This window comes from Alternaria rosae, assembly GCF_020736505.1.
Source record: "Alternaria rosae strain MPI-PUGE-AT-0040 chromosome Unknown BKA58scaffold_12, whole genome shotgun sequence".
Lineage (NCBI taxonomy): Eukaryota > Fungi > Ascomycota > Dothideomycetes > Pleosporales > Pleosporaceae > Alternaria > Alternaria rosae.
The window spans coordinates 750227-770508 of record NW_025763581.1 but is presented as its reverse complement, the minus strand read 5'-3'; the positions used below and the strand labels follow the sequence as shown (position 1 = coordinate 770508).

Below are 20282 nucleotides of genomic sequence, written 5' to 3'. Positions count from 1 at the left end.
CTTCTCAGTTAGTGCCTTGTCAATGTCGGCAATGCTAACAGCACAGATTTCATAGCCTCTTTTGCGTGCTAGGCTCATAAACGGAGCAGCACCTATACAGTAGATGTCGAGTTCTGGCTGCAACTTCGACGAGTCGTTCTGCTCGTCTGTTGGCTGGGCACTATCAGGGTCGGGTACAGGTTCGGGTACAAGTTCGTTCAACTGGCGCTTCATCTTAGGTAGCCAGTGGTCGTGCCGTTGTCGTGGCACATGCTTAAGTTTTGGGTTTTGAGGGTAGGCTTCATCATGCCTGTTGTTGCTCCACTGTACCTCAGGAGAGAGAACAGGAGTTCTAGTAGTTCTAAGACAACGTTCTTTACATCGTTGAGCGGTGAAGATTAGTCTTTCCTTGTCGTAGTCTAGGTTTACTCGGTGCTTGTTCATCCAGGGTTGGCCAAGTATTAAATTATGACGGCCGGTGTTCGTGACGTAGAGTCGTATAGATTCGTTGTGATTGTTGTGTTGTAGCTTCAGGGTGACAGTGTGAGACACTTCTCCACCGTCGAGTACAGTTCCAGTAAATCCAGTCGGGTAAATAACGTAGGGCAGCGGGTCTTGACGTAGTTTTAGGTTGCGCGCGAGGTCTCTGTGAATGTATCCAATACCAGTAGCTCCAGTGTCAACTAAGGCTTTAAGGTTACTCTTAACACCGCCTTGTTGAACCGTACAAGGTATTGTAATACAACGTTTCCAGGTATCAGTCTGAGATTCAGACCAGAGTTCAGCAGAGATTCGGTGGGTGCGCAGTCCCGGGGAGCGACTTATCCTCGGGACGAGGCTTTTCCCTTCTGGGATCGGTTACGAGAACGTCGTCCTCGGGATCGCGAAGGTCGCGAGGATCCTGACGAGACAGAACTAGTAGACTGGGTACGGTCGTGGTCACGCGCGCTATAGGATCGGATATGCTGAGTAGGTAGGGGAGCGCTGCAATCCTTAGAGATGTGACCTTTCTGGTTGCACTTAAAGCAGCGGCCTTCCTTAATCCTCTTCTGTCGTTCGGAGGAACCAGCGGGGGCGTATGCTGATGCGTCTATCTCCATTGCGTCGGGGTGGGTTACAGGGTAGCGTCGTGGGCGGTCTGGTAGGAAACGGAGGTTATTATCGTACGTAGATATCAGGTTAGCGTAATCGTTAAGGTCGCTAGGCAAGGCTTCTCCAACCATTGCACGTTGAAGTTCGTGGGATAGAGAGTTCCGGAGGGACGCGATCAGGCCAATCTCATTTAACCCAGTGTCAGCAGCTAGTCGTCGGAATTCGGCGAAGTGGGAGGTGAAGCTGCGCTTTCCTTGACGGAGTCCGCTTAATCGACTAAGAGCTGTCAGCTCCTTGTTTGGGTCTCCGTAGGTAGCTTCAAGAAAGGTAACAAGCTGGTCTACATTATGGATATCCTTGTCCATAAGCGGGTCGATAAGAGCTACTGCGTCCTTCTCAAGTCTAGAGTGAGCGTATAGCAGGCGGGATCTTTCGTTCGGGTATCGGTCTGCGTTTCCCTCGAGCTTGTACCTAAGCTTGCGGACGAAGGCAGGGAGGTCCTTTCGTCGGCCATTGAACAGAGGCGGGTCAGGCAGACGGTCGGTTCGGGGAAGGTCCTTCAGGTTCGCGTTGGGCGGCGTCGCAGGATTCGAGCCAATTCCAGATAGCTCTTCTAGACGAACTTGATCTCCCTCAGCGCTGGTTCGAGTAATGGCTGGGGTAGCAGCAGGAGCAGACCTAGTCTTAATAGACTCAAGCTCTTGGCGAAGCTCTAGAATCTGTTGAGAGTGTCGGTTTTCTTGTTCAGCTAGATTGGCAAGTAGTGCTTCGTTGCTAGCTTTCAATGCAGCGGAATCAGCTTGGATAGCATTTAGCTGATTCAGGATCAATTGCAACGCGTCAGGTTGCCCTTGAGTAGTCATAGTGGTGTGACGCAACGTAATGTCACAAGACGCTACGAGCACGTGTTTAAGAGCTTACAAGAAGCGTTAATTGTAGCTACGTATAATATCTAGTGTAATACAAGACGTTGCGTAAGGAACAGAACAGAATGCAAAGCGGTGAAAGATATAGCTAGGGCCGTGCGCGGCGCTCAGGCCTTAGCTGGCCAATTAACAGATTTCGGGTGGACTGGCGAGCCACCCGAAATCTGTGCGTTCAGGTGTTAGGGGAACCACGGTGGTTACCGTAACAGTGCGCTATTATCTTTGCTCTCTTTGTAAGCTTTTTAACAGCCTTAACTATTAAGATTAGTAAGCTATCTATATACCTCTAAAACCTCTTAAGAACTAGCTTTGTTTAAGACTCTAATTCTAAGGTATTACTTAGAGTCTACAACTACTAGAGACTATTCTTAATAGTAGGTAATAGTAAAGTACGTAGGTAGATATTAAGCGTTAATACTATAGCTTCTAGATTAAATAGAACTAAGCTAGCGTCTTAGAAGCTTTCTAGAATATTACTCTTTATAATTAAAGTGTTATAAGTAGTAATAAAGTATAGCAAGAACTCTATTTTAGTAATATAAATAATCTTATTATATATTAGCTTCTTAGCTTAGTATCTATACGCCTTCTTTAGTAACGTAAAACACTAAACGTTAAGTAGCTATAGTAGGTGCGAAGAGTGCGTAGGTATATAGAGAGTAATTATCTTCTTCTTCTTATAGAGCTAGTAGAAATTAATTAAGTTATAGCTCTTGTAGCTGTTAATAACTAGTAGGTAATAGCTACTAATAACTCTCTCTTTTATATACTTATTAAAGTGCTCTAGCTACTTAATACTAAGCTTATTTATTATCTAGCTATTCTTAGAGACCTTAATAACTTAATTCTATAGTAGGTCTTCTTTCTTATACTAGGCTAAGAGGTAGTGCTTACTAGTAAAGATAATAAAGAGTAGAATTATCTACTCTATTATATTAATGCTCTAAATAGCTATAACCTACTTCTAATTACTCTACTATACTATCTTTAGCTATTCTTAACGCTCTACTACTATAACTACTACTCTAGTTAATATTACGCCTATTATAAAGCCTATCTTACTAAAGTTATAGGTATCTTTATTCTAGATACTATACTTAGCTTTAGTATTCTATACTAGGCGGAACTAGTCTTCTATAATCTTAGAATTCTCGCAGAGAGCTTAAAAATAGTTATACTTTTAATTAAACTTAACTTTAAGCTCTAGACAGCGCTTAATAAAGTTTATAGCTATTATAGACAAAAAGAGGCCTACTAACAAGTATGCATTTATTCTATATACAGAAGAAGAAAGATAAGAGAAGAAAAGTTCTTCTTATACGTATAACTTGCCTTTTATAGGCCTTGTACTTTACTACTTTAGTTAGCGCTAAGTTATATATTATATAACTAGAGTAGTTTACTTAATATAGCGTAGCCTCTTATAATAGCCTATCTCTTATTAACTAGGCTCTAGTTGCGGACTTAGAGTAAATTATTAGCTATCTTCTTAACGTTAGTAAGCTAAAGTAGGTATTCTTACTCTACTAGCTTTAGAATATATTAGATAATTACTACCTCTTCTAAGCCTTAAAGAGCTATTAATTTAGATATTATATTATATTATTAAGGCGTTCTAGTAAGTTATCTTTATAGTGTACTCTTAGTAACATTATAAGTAGCTACAGCGTGTTATAGCTTAAGTATTACGTCTTATTAGATAGTCTATAAGGTAAGCTATATATCTCTTTTATCTAAAGTCTTTTTTACGTTGCTTAGTTAAGATATTATAGTGTACTTAAAGTTTAGTTAAGTCTTAGCAAAAAGGTTCTACTCGCTTAAAGGTTCTACTTGCTTATTATCTACGTTAATCTTTCTTTTTATGTTAAGAGCGGAAAAAGACCTACTAATAAATATGCATTTGTTCTATATACAAAAGAAGAAAGATAAGAGAAAAAAGGTTTTTCTTACGCGTATAACTCGCCTCTTATAGACCTTATGCTTTACTACTTTAGTTAGCGCTAAGTTGTACGTTATGTAACTAGAGCAGTCTGCTTAGTATAGCGTAGCCTCTTACACCTAGCAGCGCTGTGTGGCCACTAGCTACACAGACGTTCTCTAGGGTAGGTCTTAGCAAAAAGGTTCTACTCGCTTATTACCTACATTATAAGCAACTTGAAAAAAGACTATTAACTAACGAAATCTATGTCTATAATATTACTAGCGAGTCGAGCGCAATCAGATATATGCACTAGACGATCGAACTCGCCACTCGTTTCACACATAGCGCGAAAGGCGCTTTGAGGGTTACGAAGTAGAACCCAAGGAGCGCCTTGTTCAATGATAGCACCTTGATCTAGGACAACAATGCGATCATGGTCTGCAACAGTGGCAATACGATGGGCCACTGTCACAATCGTGGCGTCGAGGCCGCTCAAGACTGCCTGCACCTGGGTGTCGCTGGCGTGGTCAATGGAAGCCGTGGCTTCGTCGACGATGAGAATGCGGCTGCGCCACAGGAGAGCCCGTGCTAGACACAGCAGCTGTCGTTGTCCCTGCGAGAAGTTGGCTCCGCCCTCGATGATAGACGTCCCTGCGTGCAATCCACTTTCGGCCGTGCCGGACAGCTGCACGTGGTCAAGCACTGCGTCTACCTCTGCGTCCGAACGCTCGAACAGAGGATCTATGTTGGACCGGATGGTGCCAGCGAATAGGCTAGGGTCCTGGGGTACTATAGCAATTGATTGACGGAGGCGGTCCAGCGCTATTTGACTGATATCCACGTCGTCTATGAAAATTGCACCCTTTTCGGCTTCCAAGGCTCGGAAGAGGGCAAGGCCTAAAGTGCTCTTACCCGCCCCCGTACGGCCTACGATGCCAACTCGCTCCCCATGATTAGCGCGAAAACTGATATCGCGGAGGCACAGATCTAAGTCAGGTCGGTAGCGCGCTGAGAAATGCCTAAACTCGAGAACGCCGTGCGATGGCCAGGAAGCGTGAGGGTGGCAGCGCGCGATGTCTGGTCCGGGCTCCTGCTCCGCGCTCATCGTGCCACTGATGCGGTGGACAGAGTTCATGTTCTGCTCAAAAACCGCGTACTGGCGTACAAGCCAGATGAGGTTGGTGGAGAAGCTCATAGCATACGTCAGTGAGACGGCCGCCAAGCCGGGGTTTATATCGTCGCTCAGCAGGACGAAGACACTGGTCAGGACAAACAAGAGATTTCCGAGAAACTCGGTGCGGAGAGCTAGCCATCGATTGGCGGCCCAGAGGTGTAAGAAGGGCCGTGACTGCATGTCTATGCGTTCTGCGTTACTCTCGATGAATAACCTCTCGTTATTGTAGGCGCGAATCGTGACGACTCCGGTGAGCACCTCACCAAATTGCTGGAACAGTGGACTCCGACCCCTGGCCTCGTGCTCCTTGAGCTCTCGTGAAGAGCGTAGGTAGAATGTCGCTACGCCCAAATAAATAGAAACGATCAAGCAGCCCGCGATCAGGAGTTGCGGCGTCGTCCACGCAATGACAACAATCGAAACAATCGTATCGAGGACAAGGCTGACAATGAAGACAATACCAGGCGTCATTTGTTGATCAATGATCTCCATATCCTTACTGAAACGATTCATGATCTGCCCAAGGGGATTTGTATCAAAGAAGTGGAATGTTGTCTTCGTGACGACCTCGAGCAATCTGGTGTGCAGTTCTCGCGACGCCGTCAGTGAACCAAAGGCAGCCCAAGCTTCTCGCATTATAACGAAGAGGACACTCGAGAGACTGATTATGGCGAGGACCAAGATGTGGGGTAAATGATTGGTCGTCGAACTGGAGGGATCTGTTGGTAGCATTTGGCTCGCTACCATCAGGTTGTGATAAGTGTTCGGCGAAGAGTGGCCAAGGTGACTCTGGGAAGAGAGATGTAGCATGGCATTTGCGCGAAGTGTCGGCCGTATACCCGCATCACTTATGTTGCCGCTCAACATAGACGCATTGGACCATCTCCCGATCCAAAGGGTGGACGTCACACCAGCCATATGCTCTGCTGCGAACAAGAGGAGTAAAATTATCCAGAATGGCCAAGCTCCCATTGCAAACAAGTAGAGCTTACTCGCGGACCACCCCACGACGCCTGCACCGTTGGCATTTGCACTGTCTTGGGATGTAAGCATCTGGTTGACAGGCTGTACGGCGATTTCGTAAATCTGATTTGGAGAGGTTGGTCGGAACTGCCAGACCTCCGGCGCCGTCTTGGGTGAATTGAGCGCCTGCTCCATCTTCACCATCTGAGACTCCAACGCTCCATGGTCAGCCACAGGGAACAAACCCGCAGCAAAGATTTGACGGGGAGGCCCATGAGCAACAACCCGACCTTTGTCCAGAACAACCACGAAGTCAGCTACCGGCACGCACAGTGCCGTGTTATGTGTGACGAGGACGCATGTACGACCTTGACCGGGGAGCTCTCTGACGCAGTTTTCGAAAATGAACTGAGCGGTGGGTGGGTCCAGCGCGCTAAGGCAATCGTCTAGGAGCACAGTGCGCGAGTGCGAATAAATTGCCCGAGCAAGGGAAATGCGCTGTTTCTGTCCGCCGGAAAGTGTGACACCGTTTTCGCCTGTGATCGTGGCATCACCGGCGCTCATGCCGTGAAAGTCACTCTCGAGGGCGCAGATCTCGATGACGTGGTGGTATCGTTTTGCATCGTAAGGAGTGGAGAACAAAATATTTTCACGTATGGTTCCATGGAATATCCAGGGTGTCTGTGCAACGTAGGCGCGGGTTCGGGTATCAGAGAATGATAGGTCGCCCTCCACTAACCGCATTTCTCCCAGCAAAGCGAGTAGTAGGGAGCTTTTCCCTGCACCTGTCTGGCCCACGACCACATTAAGCTTACCTGTGTGGAAACAAAAGTCCATGTTGTGCAGTTGGAAAGTTGTGGATGCAGCTGATGCAGTTTCACCAAGCTTACCCCAGCTGAAGTGAGCCTCATGAAAGCCCAGCATAGGATCATCCGTGTTTCCTTCCGCGGTAGAGTTAACAGGCGGCAGCATATCCTCCCCATTGCCTAAAAACTCCTCGATACGTCTCAGAGACACAACCGCCTCAGTAACTTGGGCCAACACGTGTCCCACGTTGCCCAAAGGTACAGAAAGTAGTGTGAATAAGGATACGGAAGCAAAAGCTAGGGAAGGTCGTAAGGGTTTCCCTTCCAAAGTCGTAAAGCAGAAGAAGGATATCAGTGTCGTTAGGGCAGGAACAGCGTACCAGGCGGTGTTAAACGCGGCCCACAAGATGAAGCGTTTCCGCAAACCCTTCAGCTCCATATTTCGTGCGTCATTTACTAGTGCGCTGAAATGACGTTCCCAGACGAAAAATTTAACAGTGCGGATATTTCGGAAAAGATCATTGGACGTATGGATCCGTCGATCCGTCGAGGCCATCATGTTCTCTTGATTGCGTACCAGGCCTTTACCAAGCGTAATATTGAGTGGAATCGTGAGAAACATCATGGAAAGTCCTGAAAAGGCACTCCAACCCAGAATACGATATAGCATGGCAATGGTGATCAGTATTTGCACAGGCGCTTGGATAGTAAGGAGGTGCAAATTAGATATGGCATCGCCGATTTTGTAGCTGTCGATGGACATCAAGTTTATGATGTTTCCGGTACCTTTTTCACCAGTCTCCGAGTGGGTCGTCTGGTCTTCTGAGTCAGGTAGGCCGGCGATAGATGCATTGATGGGCAAGGTAATGGCGCCTTCTTCCGCTGGTAGCATCTGCTGAAACCATCTTTTCAACCTTCCTAGCATGGTATAGGTAGTTTTTGTGGCCAAAATCGAATACGCTTTTTCTTGGCTTGGCTTCCGGTCTACGGTCAGACGAAATACCTCGCCAATCAGCAAAGCGCGCGTACGGAGGCATAATTTGTGACCCTGCCAAAGAGCCTGTCCTTCTGCAACCGATTTGACGAGATCGATCCATGGGAATAGTATGACAAGAAGCCATATTAGGTGTTGTGGGTAGCGTCCAGGCTGTTCGATGGAGGTTAAGATTAGGTTAAGAAGTAGAGCGGGGGCGACGGTGAGGATACCCGCGACGAATGCCCATGTGCCCTGTAAGATTAGCAAGCCCTTAAAAAGAGACGCCAGTTTCCAGGATAACGCAGCGTCCTTCCTGACTTGTCGATAGGAGGCTAGAATAGTTTGGGCCATGTCTGCTCGGTCGAAGTGCCGCATCATGTCGATGCTAATTCCCTTAGTGTACCCCTTTAGCAACATCGCATCCATCCAGAAGAAGGTGAGGCGCGAAAAGGTTGAAGCTCGTTGTTCTAGGGATGTCGGTTCTGCTCCGTCTTGACCTCTTCGGAAGAGTATGATGCCAACTAGTATTGTCTGGAGACCAATTTCAAGAGAAAGTGTATATGTAGTGAGGCTTGGCCCGCGGTCTAGCAGTGCAGAGCGAAGATTCACCGCTGTTAAGAGCCATTGGGTGAGATATATGATGCCAGAATGCACCCAAGGTCTGTGTTGCTGCGACCTTGCCTTCTGTACAAGCAGAGGTAGGATAAGGATCAGAGCAGCGTAAAGCCAAGATGAAGCCGCTGCTGCTGGTTGTAAGAGGCTGTATCCGCCAGAGAATGCGCGTAGGAACGAGCTGATATTGACGCTAAGCAGTCCACCAAGCACAAGCAGCTCGCCCAAGGTAGCGCCATCCAAGACGACTGCGGGATTTCGGACTGAACTCGGTGGCAATTCCAGGCATCTACAGCACGTGCTTCTCTCGAACACTGCGCCAGCTTCATCCGGTGAAATGCTGGCGATCCCAAGCTGTTGTTGAGGCGGAGCCTTATCGCAACTAGCCCGACGTGCAATCACACGAATGCTGATCAGCAGAGAAGAAGCGGAGGCCAAAGTGACAAAAGTCGGAAAGAATAAGTTGATGTATCTGGATACGTCAGCCTGAGCACGACTATAATCGAAGCAAGACCAAGCTTCGCAGAACCTACTTCTCTCGAAAGCATGCAGTAAAGTCGGCATCCTGCCAAATCGGCGATACACAGAACGTAGCGCCCACCATCGCGTCAAAAGGTGTTAATGGGCGGATTGTGTACAAAGTGAGTTCTTAAGGTTGCTCAATGTCATCGGAATGCGCATTGCTGGCCGCCTGAGGGCGAAAAAAAGTACATGGAAGAAGGCAAAGTGTAACACCAAAGGAAAAGGAAAGGAGCGGTCAAGCGCCAGATTTTGTGTCAAAAGTAACGACACAGTCGATGAGATGAACCAATAAGAATATTCTCCATGGAAGGAGCATGCTTTAGAGGTGCACTTAGAACGGCGATCGATGCCTTGGCAGTCGATTAGCTTCTGCTACAACCGCGCGCCAGCGGTTCTGTTTCTTTTCCAGAACCAATGATCTCCGTCCTTTGCACGACTTAGAACGAACACAAAGAAAAAACTAGTGCTGCCGACAAGAAAGGCAAGAGTGATCCGTACATGCAAACAGGTGGCGTTCAACAATCACGAAGCACAATCCCTCAAAGCTAGATGTGGCTGCATCAACTAAATGGGACAGACAGTCCAACAAGCATACAATTATTTAAGGTGCGTATTTTGTGACCTTTTTGTTTTCAACGGGGTCTGTAAAGACTGCCGTGAATTCAGCGCTTTAATAGTTGGGAAAGGCAGGAAGAGAAATAGTCAAAAGATCGGAGGAAAAAAGAAGGCAAAAGAAGTGAGAAAAAAAGTAAAGAAAAGGAATATCTAGCGCAACGTAAGGGGCACGAAACTACAAAGAAGTCTTTTGACAGCAACGAGAATAAGTCGCATAGCAAAGAAATTGCGTAACGGTTTAATTGTGTGAATACTGATCATGCTAGCCGGAACCATGCAGAGACTTCTTAGTGCAGATAAGATGTGTAAACACGGCGTTGATTCACGTAGCCATAGAAGACCTTACAGAAGGCTTGGACTACTAACGACCTATCCTTGAAGCCCGGTTCGTAGTAGTCTACTAGTGGTAGTAGCTATTATATAGACCGTGCGGATGCTTATCTAGAGCCTCTGGACTACTTCCTAGCTTGAAAGGCTACTAGTAGTGAAGGCAGATGAGGCATCAAAAATACCTATACCCGAAGCAGCGATAGCCTACAATTACAGGATAGATAGCAATAACTAAGGCACTCAAAAAGTTGCCTATAGTAAGCAGCAAACAAAAATGCCTCAATCAAGAACCTTTTTCGTCCACAGCCGCTGATAGAGCGTAACCGGAGAGTAAGTATAATAAAGAAGGGTAACAGTTTGCAGTTTCTGCTTCATAGCTGTAATCTGTTCAAAGTGGGAGAGGCTGACATGGAGGATGCCCAGTACTCACTACAGCGTTGTCATTGAGATGACGGCTGAAAGCGTGGTCCAAGGAATGAATACAAAGCTAACATCACCACGACGCTTTGGACACGTGACAGTGGGGTACCCAGGGTAGCCAGTAGTAATGTGGGGGGAAATGTAACCACTCACTTGCTTTCTTCAGGCACGCTCCGGGAAACCTAGAGTTGGAGGAGAATCTCTCGCACAATAATTTTGCGTCTAAGCAGGTCGAAGAAAGCAGGGTGAAGCACCCGGTAGGCATCCTTGATGGTGTTGAAGAAGCAGACTGCAAGGCAGTGCAACGCCCATGTTCCCATCTTGCCTTGGGGATGTTGCCGTCGGGGGTTACAAAGGTGCCCAGGGTGGTGCTCAATGTAGAAAGCGGGATAAAGGGCGTGTTCAACAAGGAAGGTCTGCGGGAGCGAGCCCACTATAGAGCGCCTGCAGCATGCGCAAAGAGGTCGGGACTGCACCGGAGGAGAACGATAGCCAACATGGATCGCACCTAAAGAATAGATCGAATGATTTGCATGCTGGCAGATCGAGCAGATGCACATCATGTGCCTGTGACGGCTGCGGGGCGGGAACAGTCGATGCTTGATCGGTGCAGTGGAGACCTTTGTTCGTGTATTCGGCCATGTGGACAAAGACTAGGCGAAACACTTCGGACGACCAGGTATCTTGAGAGCATCCTTCTTTCTGTTCGCGCTCGTTTCGTGATGATCCGATTGCAGTTACATTGAGTTGGGCTTTGGGTGTGTGTGAGGGTGCGGCGTGGGGACCCACACCATCACCACATTTGCAGAAGAAAGTCAACACGTCAGGCCGTCGCAACGCAGCGACAAGACCGGCGTAAGGCCGAGCCCGCGCCATGCAGACGACTCGTGGCTCAACAAATGCATCTGGTACCCCCCGCAGAGCGCCACAAGCAGGCCGAGGACACTGCTTGCGTCGCAGCACCTCAACAAGTGGTACAGCGAGCATAAAACTAGTTCACGACCGTGATGACTTGGACTTGTGCGCCTGGAAGCGCCTCATCGTATCAGTCAACGGCCGCTAATTCAAGCGCATTCGCCTCACCAACGGAGTCAGGCACTGTACGCATTTCTCACTCCGGGGCTGAAGGCGGAGCGTCCCGAGGTGACCTGCAGCTGCCGCCCTAGAAGCTTGGTTAATGCCTGTCGCAGCCGTTGTTTATCCGGTGGGCCGTCCTGGCAGGTTGGTAAGGTGCCGTGCGCCGACAAGTGCGTCATCCCTGCGTCGATTGGTAGTCTGCCAGGCGGAGTTTCACAAAGTCCTGGTCATGTCATTGAAGGAGCTGGTGGAAGATCGCTTGTTAGTCCGTGGCGAGAGTATGGTGGATACTTGAAACCGAGGGCTTGGTGGGCTCGTGTAAACATACCCAAACTCCTCTTACGGGGTACCGTCCGCGGGCGAGGGATCCGGTACATGTCGAGTCGCATCCTCTTAGACCTTTCAAAGAATCCCTTTGTAGGTCTCGCATGCAGCAAATGTCCATCGAATGTGGGCCAGAAAGTCCACCCACGTGTCAACATGGCTTTCACCACTTCCCGATGAAATGCCTAACAATATATGATACCAAGACAGCGCCTGCCAGATGACTAGAGCTTATGTCCCCGCCACACCCATCCTAAGCTCAAAAGCAAAATGTTAGGCGGCCTGTCTTTTGCTGTAACCCTATGACGCGAGTACAATCAAAAGTATCACATGAGTCGCGCACCTTGCACTAGCGCTAACATCATGCGAGCCCATATTCCCTATTAAGAAATGTTTTGTCCGTCCGTTGACTCCCGTCACTGCATATCGATCACATGGGCTTTGCGCCTACTAATCTGCATATGTAAGTAGTTTGGGAGGGGGCTTTTCGTCCCAAACATTAAGTGCACCGATGATTCAAGGCTAGGCGGCGGACCCTCCCATCGTACCGATGATCATCTAACAGCAGGCGCATGCACGACATTGCGTAGCGCGCTAATCTTTCTGCATAGCTACCCACTTTTTTGTCAATTCGCACCATGCAGTATGCGCAACATTGTACGACGGGCGCTAAATTTCGGTCTTCGTTCAGAGGCGGTTCTCCGTACGCCAGTTAAGTTACAATTGAGGTGAACGACATTCACTCGAAAGAGATAGTTATATCAAACCTCTGCCTAACATGTACCTCAAAATACCAACACAGCCGTAAAACTTATTTCTAGAACAAACACTTCTACTCATGGCGGATGCGCACGGTATCGAGTTCCTTGTCTTTGCGAAATTCTTAAATCAAGTGTAACGTTTTGTATGAGCACTAACAGCCAACCAACTAATCCATCTAATCTTATATAAAAAGTTCAAATATCCCAATGTCTTGTAACGTATCTCAGCACATAACCAGATGGCCAAGAGACACCCCACTCAGACTTCACTACCGCCGATACTTCTTCGTGACTTTTCCGAAGTAATTGTGTTTAGTGTAGTAGTCATGAGCAGCGAAAGTACAAAAAGACTCGCTGCAGCGAAGAGGCACGCTCTGGCTAGTGGAATCCCTCCATATTGCATGCCTGCAGCAAATGTTGTGCTCCAGAGAGTGGTTCCGGCAAGACCGGCCATGGCTTCCACCATGCTGATGGCCGTATACATCTTTTTGACCTGTTTCTCGTCTCTCAGAGAAGCAGTCACGAAAGATCGCAGTGAGTCAGACAACGCTGCCCCAAGGTTGTAGACCCCCAAAGCTACAATATATAACCGTCGAGTTGGAGCGATGCTGACCATAATGAGACCAATGATATTGCATATCAGACTCGTCTGTATCGTCCAGTGATCTACCATTCGCTGCGATGACAAGCGTGGCAGCAGAAACAGCTTACTCAGGTATGGCAGTGAGAGTAACACGCCGCCATTGATCAAGATCTGGAGCGCAGTGACGGCATTCACCTCGGCAAGCGTCCATGCGAAGCTTTTGGAAGCCCATTGCGGGAGTACGGCTCTGATGTAGATTGCTGTTTCGTAACAAAAGTAGATGAGTAAGCTCAATAATGTTACTCGGTCTTGAAGCAGGTCCACCAATATCTGTGATGATTGATACCCCTCAGCTCTGGTCGTCCTCAGTACCATCTTTAGGGACCGCATCCAGGTCCGAGGTGGTTCACTTTTCACAGTGTCGGATGCGGTCGATCCTGCGCCTGCACATTGCATAAGAGGCATATAGGGAGATGCAACAAGAGTCGAAGGCGGTAGAGCGGCCTTCCAAGAGCGTTCCTGTAGCAACGGGACGAACAGGAAGCCGAGGACGCAAAAGCTCACGCCAAGGAAGCAAAGTAGCCACTGATCCGTTGCGAGTAGGATTGCTCCGAGGGAAGTGCCGATGAAGCTCATGACCATGAGAAGTGTGCTCAGTCGATAGAGATTCCCGCTACTGGATGGACATCAGTAGATGCATGAGAAACAGATGTAGTGAGTATACTCACAGAGCGTCAGGCGACACTCTCTCGGCCAGATGTATGTACATCAAAGCATTGCGAGCGGGTGCACCTCCGCTGACTAGCTCAAAGAAGCCGGTCAGCCAGATCATGCGAACATTGAAGACCTCAGGTAGTAAGGCTTTATCGAAATGTCAGCGATTCAGTTCAATGTATTGAGGTGCACATGAGGCCCAGCAACTTACTAACGATAGTAGAGTAGAACGCAGTACAACACATCATGAACACGTTGATGGCAATGGTCTTGCGTAGACCTATAGATGGGGCCAGACGCATTGTCAATGGCGTGCCAAGAATGCCTATCACAGATGTGAAGTCAATCTCAAGGTTTCCAGCTTACAGGCTCATACACAGAATCTTACCACCAAGTAGCGTAAGAGCTTCAAACACGCCGATGACCATTGATAGTTCAGCCTGAATGACGTTGAGCTTGCATTGCTGCTCGTCGACTCGTCCATCGGGAGCGACGATTGCAGGATTGTGGATGGCGTAGTATCTGCGGCATAGCGCTTGTTCGGCCAAGAATAACCTGGCACTTCGTAACATTGCGTTGCTCACCGCAGTTGCAGCGAGCAAAGCAACAGCTGGCCAGATGCGAGGCATAGTTTGGGTTATGGGCAAAGCTGCAATGAGGCTCTTTCGCGATAGGTTGCACAGAGCAGTTCTTCGATATCGTTGCGGGACTCGATGTACGTATAGTAGCAAAGGGGTCTCGTGGAACGCTCTGCCGTTGATCCGTTCCGCTTTGCGCGGGTTGCGGGTTGCGGGTGGACGCGGAACATAAGTTTCTCAGTCTTTCACCGATGTCCGACTTATGCATAGGGACTTGTATATGAGCTAAAGCCCGTGCAGACACAAGGACGGCATGAGAGTAGTACCAAATTCTTGCAACCACTCTTAGAGACTTCTCCACTCACACGCGTGTTGCGCTCCCTAGCACTCCTGGGGCGTCCACAGCGCCCTAGACGACTAGTCATTGGCAACACCGTGTACCGTTAGGACGCTTGGTATTTTCGTTTTGGCCGGTGCCGGCTACCTTAGACCCTGTACTAGCAAAGGCTGCCCATCTACCGTTATCAGGCCCTGTAGAGGAACCAAGCTTCGCCAAACACCTTCGCAGAATGTGACGCTAATAAGCGATTATACTGGTACTTCCCTGTGGTGTCTATATCTCTTAGTCGTCTCTTATACAGGTACCATGGTCTGGAAGACATGTCTTGCCGGTCGACATGTGCAACATAGATTAGTTGCATCCACTATTGTAAATATTACATGTATCACATGAGTATTACGGAATACTGATGCGGAATTTGTTGACAAGTTTGCTGTCGCAACGATCCACCTAGGTACGATCTCAAACAAGCACGTTCCTACTGTGGCAGCTGACGTGGGTCAGCGGGTCATTGCCCTCTGCAGCTGACGCGGGAGAGACAACGTTGATTGCAATATGGAATTTTGCGCTAATGATCCCATGACCGAGGCTATGTTCGAGCAAGGATGGCATAGAGGACCTCGGGGGGCGTCGCTGTGCTGCTTGCATGTGATGAGGCATGTCGCTTCGCCAGCTTTACAGGAGCCTGCACACTACCGTCTTGGCGGGCGCAATGCCCGGATCGCGTAATGCCCGGGCAACAACCATCAGTATACCAAAAAGATGAGGCTGTAGAACCACCACAAATCGTGATAGTATTGCGATATTTTGTTGTAGTAGTAATCACTATACTGCGAAGAGTTTCTGCTATTCAGAGTATTTTTTAGGCTTCTGGATTGTACGCGTTTTGGTCTTTTGTGGTAGGGCAGCCATGGCAGCACTAGGAGCTTCTACACGGGCTGCACCAGCACCACTACCTTTTTGACGCTTTTTGGGAGGCTTGTGGGCTTGTGAGGCCTTGCGCTTACCGTTTTGGAAAAGTTGCATAGCTTTTTGAGCGTCGCGAAGGGCTTTCTGGGAGCGCTATCGGCTACGAAGAACATTTCCCGCATACTATGGACTACGTGGGTGGACTGGAGGACCCCTACTGCGGAACGGGTTCGTCCGGCTCCTCTTGACATGCAGAAGTGGAGTTTGATTTTCTCATGTCGGGAAGAGCCGCCGGCTTTCCCGTTCCGCTCCGCTCCTTGCTCAGAATGGAAATGTCAAAATGGATCCCTAACTCTTTGGAGTTCCACTGCCAGCCCTTCTCAACAGTCGAAATATTGTCTAAGATATTGGGTTCCATGCATTCAGAAGAGAGTGCAACATTCACACAGTAAGCCACGTGGCTTCAGTATCCGTTGGCAACATGATGCTTCCAAGGTTACCACCGTGGTAGCTTGCCCAACCGAGTGCGGACCCATTTGCCGCTCCAAGCTGGACGAATGATCTTCTGGATATGTAATGTCAAAGCAGAGGCGCAGAACTAATGTCATGCGTACGCTTACAGGGTCAGAGAGGCTACTCAAGCAGCTAATGGAATCGATGTCCAGCTACTAGAGCTGGCACTCTGTGGATGCACCACAAGTAGCATCCTCGTTGTCATCACACACCGCCTAACCGAAACAACATTCATGTTGATGATGCTATAAGCACTTTTGCTGCAAGATGCCGCGCATCGACTTGTAGATGGGTCTAGGTGGGCCGTATGCGCGAGCCTAGCGTCATTAATTCAACTACTGTGGCAAATGGACGGTTGCCTGCGGGCCCAGAGTCATAACCATAATGGAGTATACGATGCGCAGAGAGCTTGGCAATGCGCATCTGTCCCCATCGCTAAGTCTGACCGCTTGCTTGCTTGCAGCTCTGCGACGACTAAATGACTGCCGACGTGTGAGGGGCGGAGCTTGCGATTTGTCGTTTACGAGGTCGAGGACAATGCAACGACTGCCTTTGTGAGTACAGATTCATTGAACGAGAACCTTTTCACGGCCGATCAATTTTAATGCACCTGCTTTCGATGCCCCTTCAATAATTACCACGTCCATTGTTCCCCAGCGTTTATCAGTCTATGATGGCCGGCCAAACAAGCCTCGAGCTATCCTTGACCATCTTGGTGGTAGTACTCATTGGAGTTGCTGTCCGAAGGAGATATTTCCATCCCCTCTCAAAGGTTCCTGGCCCATTCTGGGGCTCGGTGACGTCCTTCTACCACGCGTATCACTATATAGCCGGCGACCACCACGAACTCCACCGCCGTCTCCATGAAAAGTATGGTACGTGTTCACATATTATTCAGAGTTCGCACTCAACTCGTCTCGCTCGCAAAATGAAGCATACTGAATCACAACCAAGGCCCCGTAGTGCGCTACGGACCTACCCGAATCATCTTCTCCGATCCTACCATGCTTCCCGAAGTCTACCATATGAAGTCCAACAAATCCAACTTCTACGACTCCACTCTGAACGAGGCCTCGGACAGCTGTTTTTCCGAAAAGCATCACATTGCTCATGTTGCAGCGCGGCGATCTTTGGCTCACGCGTACAGTATGATTAACGTGAAAGCTCTTGAGCCCCAGATCCAACGAGTCATCGATGTATGGGTGACTCGACTTCTTACCCACGAGGACAAACCGTTTGTACTATCTGACCGTGTACTATGGCTGGCATTCGACGTCCTCGGAGTCATGGTATTTGGGGAGCCTTTTGGATTTGTTGAGGAATGGACTGACATCCGAGCAATGCTGGAGCGGTCGAGCAAATCCACTACTTCCGGCAGATATCTGGAGTACTACAACCTCATGCCAACGCTGAGTTTCCTAGTGAGGAAGACACGCATAGGGAAATCGCTATTTCTTCCTTGGCCAACTGATCAGGTTGGGCTTGGGGTAATAAAAGCAGAGCGCGATGCGGGCTGGGTCAGGTATTTCGAGCAGAAACCTGTAGCGTCACCGCACTGCCTTCTGAGTCAGATACTGGACAAGAGAACGAACACCAAACAAGACCCTTTTATGAGCGATGATCGAATCAAGAACGAGCTTCTCATCGCCATCCTGGCCGGAACAACTACCACCACTAGAGTCCTTAACGCAGCCTTGCTGAATATAGCAGCGCGGGAGGAATGCAGCATGAGACTTCGAGAGGAAATCTCTGCCCAACCCCAAGTTGGTCGTGAGGTCAACTATGAATACAGCGGTAGCCTCAACTACCTCGGAGCATGTATCAAGGAAGCCTTCCGCCTCTCCGCTTCCCCTACCCAGTTCCCGCGTGTAATCGATCACTCGCGGAACGTGGAACTGAACGGTGTTCGATTATCCCCAGGTACTGTAGTGTCCAGCTCAAGCTACATTATCTCGAGAAACGAAGAACTGTACGGAGGCCAGCTGGAGGAGTTCTCGCCCGAAAGGTGGGTCGAGGCAACTGAAGAGACAACGAAGGCAAGGAGGAGGTACGACTTCCGTTTTGGATACGGAGCGCGAACATGCTTGGGCAAGAACCTGGTAGAAGTGGAGATCCACAACGCAGTCCTTGAAGTATTTCGTCGATCAAACGTCAGGGTGCACGATCTAAAAAAGGCTATCGTCTCGGTGGAGCTCCGCGAAGTCAGTTGTACTTAGGGGAGAGAAGATGAAAGCGTCATGTCCAACGGCGACTAGGAAACTAGAAGCGGCCAGGATCTTCCAGCGACCCACTCATTTACCTCACTTATCCGCCCCAACTTCGGGACTTCGTCTGCATCAACGGCTAGTCACTTATCTGCACTCTCAAGTCCCTTGAAGTGATATGTTTGCTTGCTTTTGCGTTACATTGCACTACCAGATAGCGAACACAAAGCTGTGTTCAAGCAACCCACGGAGTCTCACTCAATACTGGCGTGAGATACGTCGTAACTTCCAGTTGGTCATCAGGCGTGAACATGACGCTCAAGTACGACTGCAAACCCCGCGGCAATCCCGCATGCGTCCCATGCGTCCCATTCTCATGCATGCCATTCGCATGTACACCATTCACAACTTGTCCCTTCACTCTGTCCGGGCCATGAGCAGTACCTCTATCCCCTAGGCGCGGCAAAGCTTTCAGGAATTGGTCAGCAAACTTGCCTCTTTCGTTGTCTTTCATCCACTGAGAGACGCCCTCCGCTAGCTGCTGCTCCTCCTGCCCGTACACATAAAGCGGCACTTGAACCTTGACGTTGGGAATCTCCCTCCCTGGCGCAATGTCGAAGTAGAAACCACACGCAGGATAAACCAGCGGTACTTTGGCTGACCGCTTGTGCACGAGATCTCCAAAGCGGGAATTGATGGGCCAGTCCGCTTCATCTGGAAAATCCAGGGGGAGACCAGTGACAGCGGCTAGAAGCTTGCGTAGAGATTCGGTTTGCGACGCAGAGACAGCCTTGCGGTTGTTGAGCGTCATGATGGTGTGAATCGTAGAGAAACGTACGTGCGGAGTGCGGAAGTATAGCTTAATGCGAGAGTTTGGCGCGGCGACGCAGTCGAGGCCGAGGATTCTGAGAGAAGAACGTCAGATGATGAGGAAAGAGGCAGCGAAGGGGTGGAATCGCACGTACGCAGGCTTGAGGAGTTGGCCTTCGGGGTCATCTTCAAGGAAATCATACAGCGCAGTGGCGGCTGCACTTGTAGGACTGGCTTGGAAGATGGCTTCTTTATACACCTCGAGAGGGATATCCCGCATGCCGAGACGGCGAGACTTGAGGTACAATTTGATGTTCGGGCCCGGCTCGACGAACTCGGCAGCAATCATGACGGTCGTAGTGATCTGATCGTCGTCTTGTTCCTGCGCATAGCGGTGTTGATCGTGGTCGAAGAGTGTCGCAAGGAAGTGGTTCGTCCACGCCAGGTCGACGCTGGGGTACGCGCTTGCGATGTGATACAGCATGTCCCGCGACGGACCCTGATTTAGAGGATCCTTCGGTGAGCCGCTCAACTTGTCCACAGCCTCGAAGGTGTAGCGCAATTCCGGAGCCCCCGTACCTGTGTTCCATTTCCACGAGTATTCGACCGGAGGGCCCTGAATCGTATTCACCGTCGGCCAATGGAACGTGCCGTCGCTGGCAGGTGCTGGTCCCAGGTACGGGACCTTGACCATATTTAGCAAAACATGATTACCATTCAGACAAGGTTTTGACCTACAACTAGGTGGTAGTGAAAAAGGAGAGCCTCATACTGCCTCTCCGTGGAGTATCCAGCTGCCTCTAGGAGATAGGCAAGGTGTAAGCCGGTGTAATTCCACCAATAATCACAGTCAGATCCGCGAGACGGCAGCAACGGCCGCAAAGACTCCCAGATTTTCGTGGTTGGCGATATGGTACTAGACTTCATATTGGTAGAAAGAACGATGAGGGAAGGCTAAGGTCGGTGTGTTGTGTCTGATGCTAGAAGAACGGAAATCGCTTCTTGCACCCTTTAATGATCTCATGTAGCACGATCACGCGCTTCAATGATCTTGCCTCAAAGCCCATTTTCCTACTCTAGGCATGATCGTACCTCCTGTTGGTGGGTGGTGGGCTAGTGGGTGTCCCGCAGAA

General features: G+C 49.1%; 4 protein-coding genes across 4 annotated transcripts; 1 reads left to right on the top strand and 3 right to left on the bottom strand.

Annotated features, from left to right (window-relative positions):
* Window positions 1-4165: 4165 nt before the first annotated feature.
* On the bottom strand, window positions 4166-9053 carry BKA58DRAFT_450092 (ABC bile acid transporter; the record flags this gene model as incomplete). Its single annotated transcript, XM_046174339.1, has 2 exons — window positions 4166-8921; window positions 8983-9053. 2 exons carry the CDS (start codon window positions 9051-9053, stop codon window positions 4166-4168), a joined length of 4827 nt encoding a protein of 1608 aa, XP_046020671.1.
* A 3704-nt stretch (window positions 9054-12757) lies between these two features.
* BKA58DRAFT_424733 (uncharacterized protein) lies at window positions 12758-14424 on the bottom strand (the record flags this gene model as incomplete). The annotated part of the gene is made up of 4 exons (XM_046172904.1): window positions 12758-13757; window positions 13810-13942; window positions 14007-14120; window positions 14184-14424. 4 exons carry the CDS (start codon window positions 14422-14424, stop codon window positions 12758-12760), a joined length of 1488 nt encoding a protein of 495 aa, XP_046020670.1.
* Window positions 14425-16808: 2384 nt separating this feature from the next.
* Window positions 16809-18351, top strand: BKA58DRAFT_444614 (cytochrome P450; the record flags this gene model as incomplete). The annotated part of the gene is made up of 2 exons (XM_046174079.1): window positions 16809-17010; window positions 17090-18351. 2 exons carry the CDS (start codon window positions 16809-16811, stop codon window positions 18349-18351), a joined length of 1464 nt encoding a protein of 487 aa, XP_046020669.1.
* A 223-nt stretch (window positions 18352-18574) lies between these two features.
* BKA58DRAFT_325289 (dimethylallyl tryptophan synthase GliD1) lies at window positions 18575-20076 on the bottom strand (the record flags this gene model as incomplete). The annotated part of the gene is made up of 4 exons (XM_046168002.1): window positions 18575-18667; window positions 18737-19244; window positions 19305-19834; window positions 19888-20076. The coding sequence occupies 4 exons, from the start codon at window positions 20074-20076 to the stop codon at window positions 18575-18577; spliced, it is 1320 nt and encodes a 439-aa protein (XP_046020668.1).
* Window positions 20077-20282: the final 206 nt, after the last annotated feature.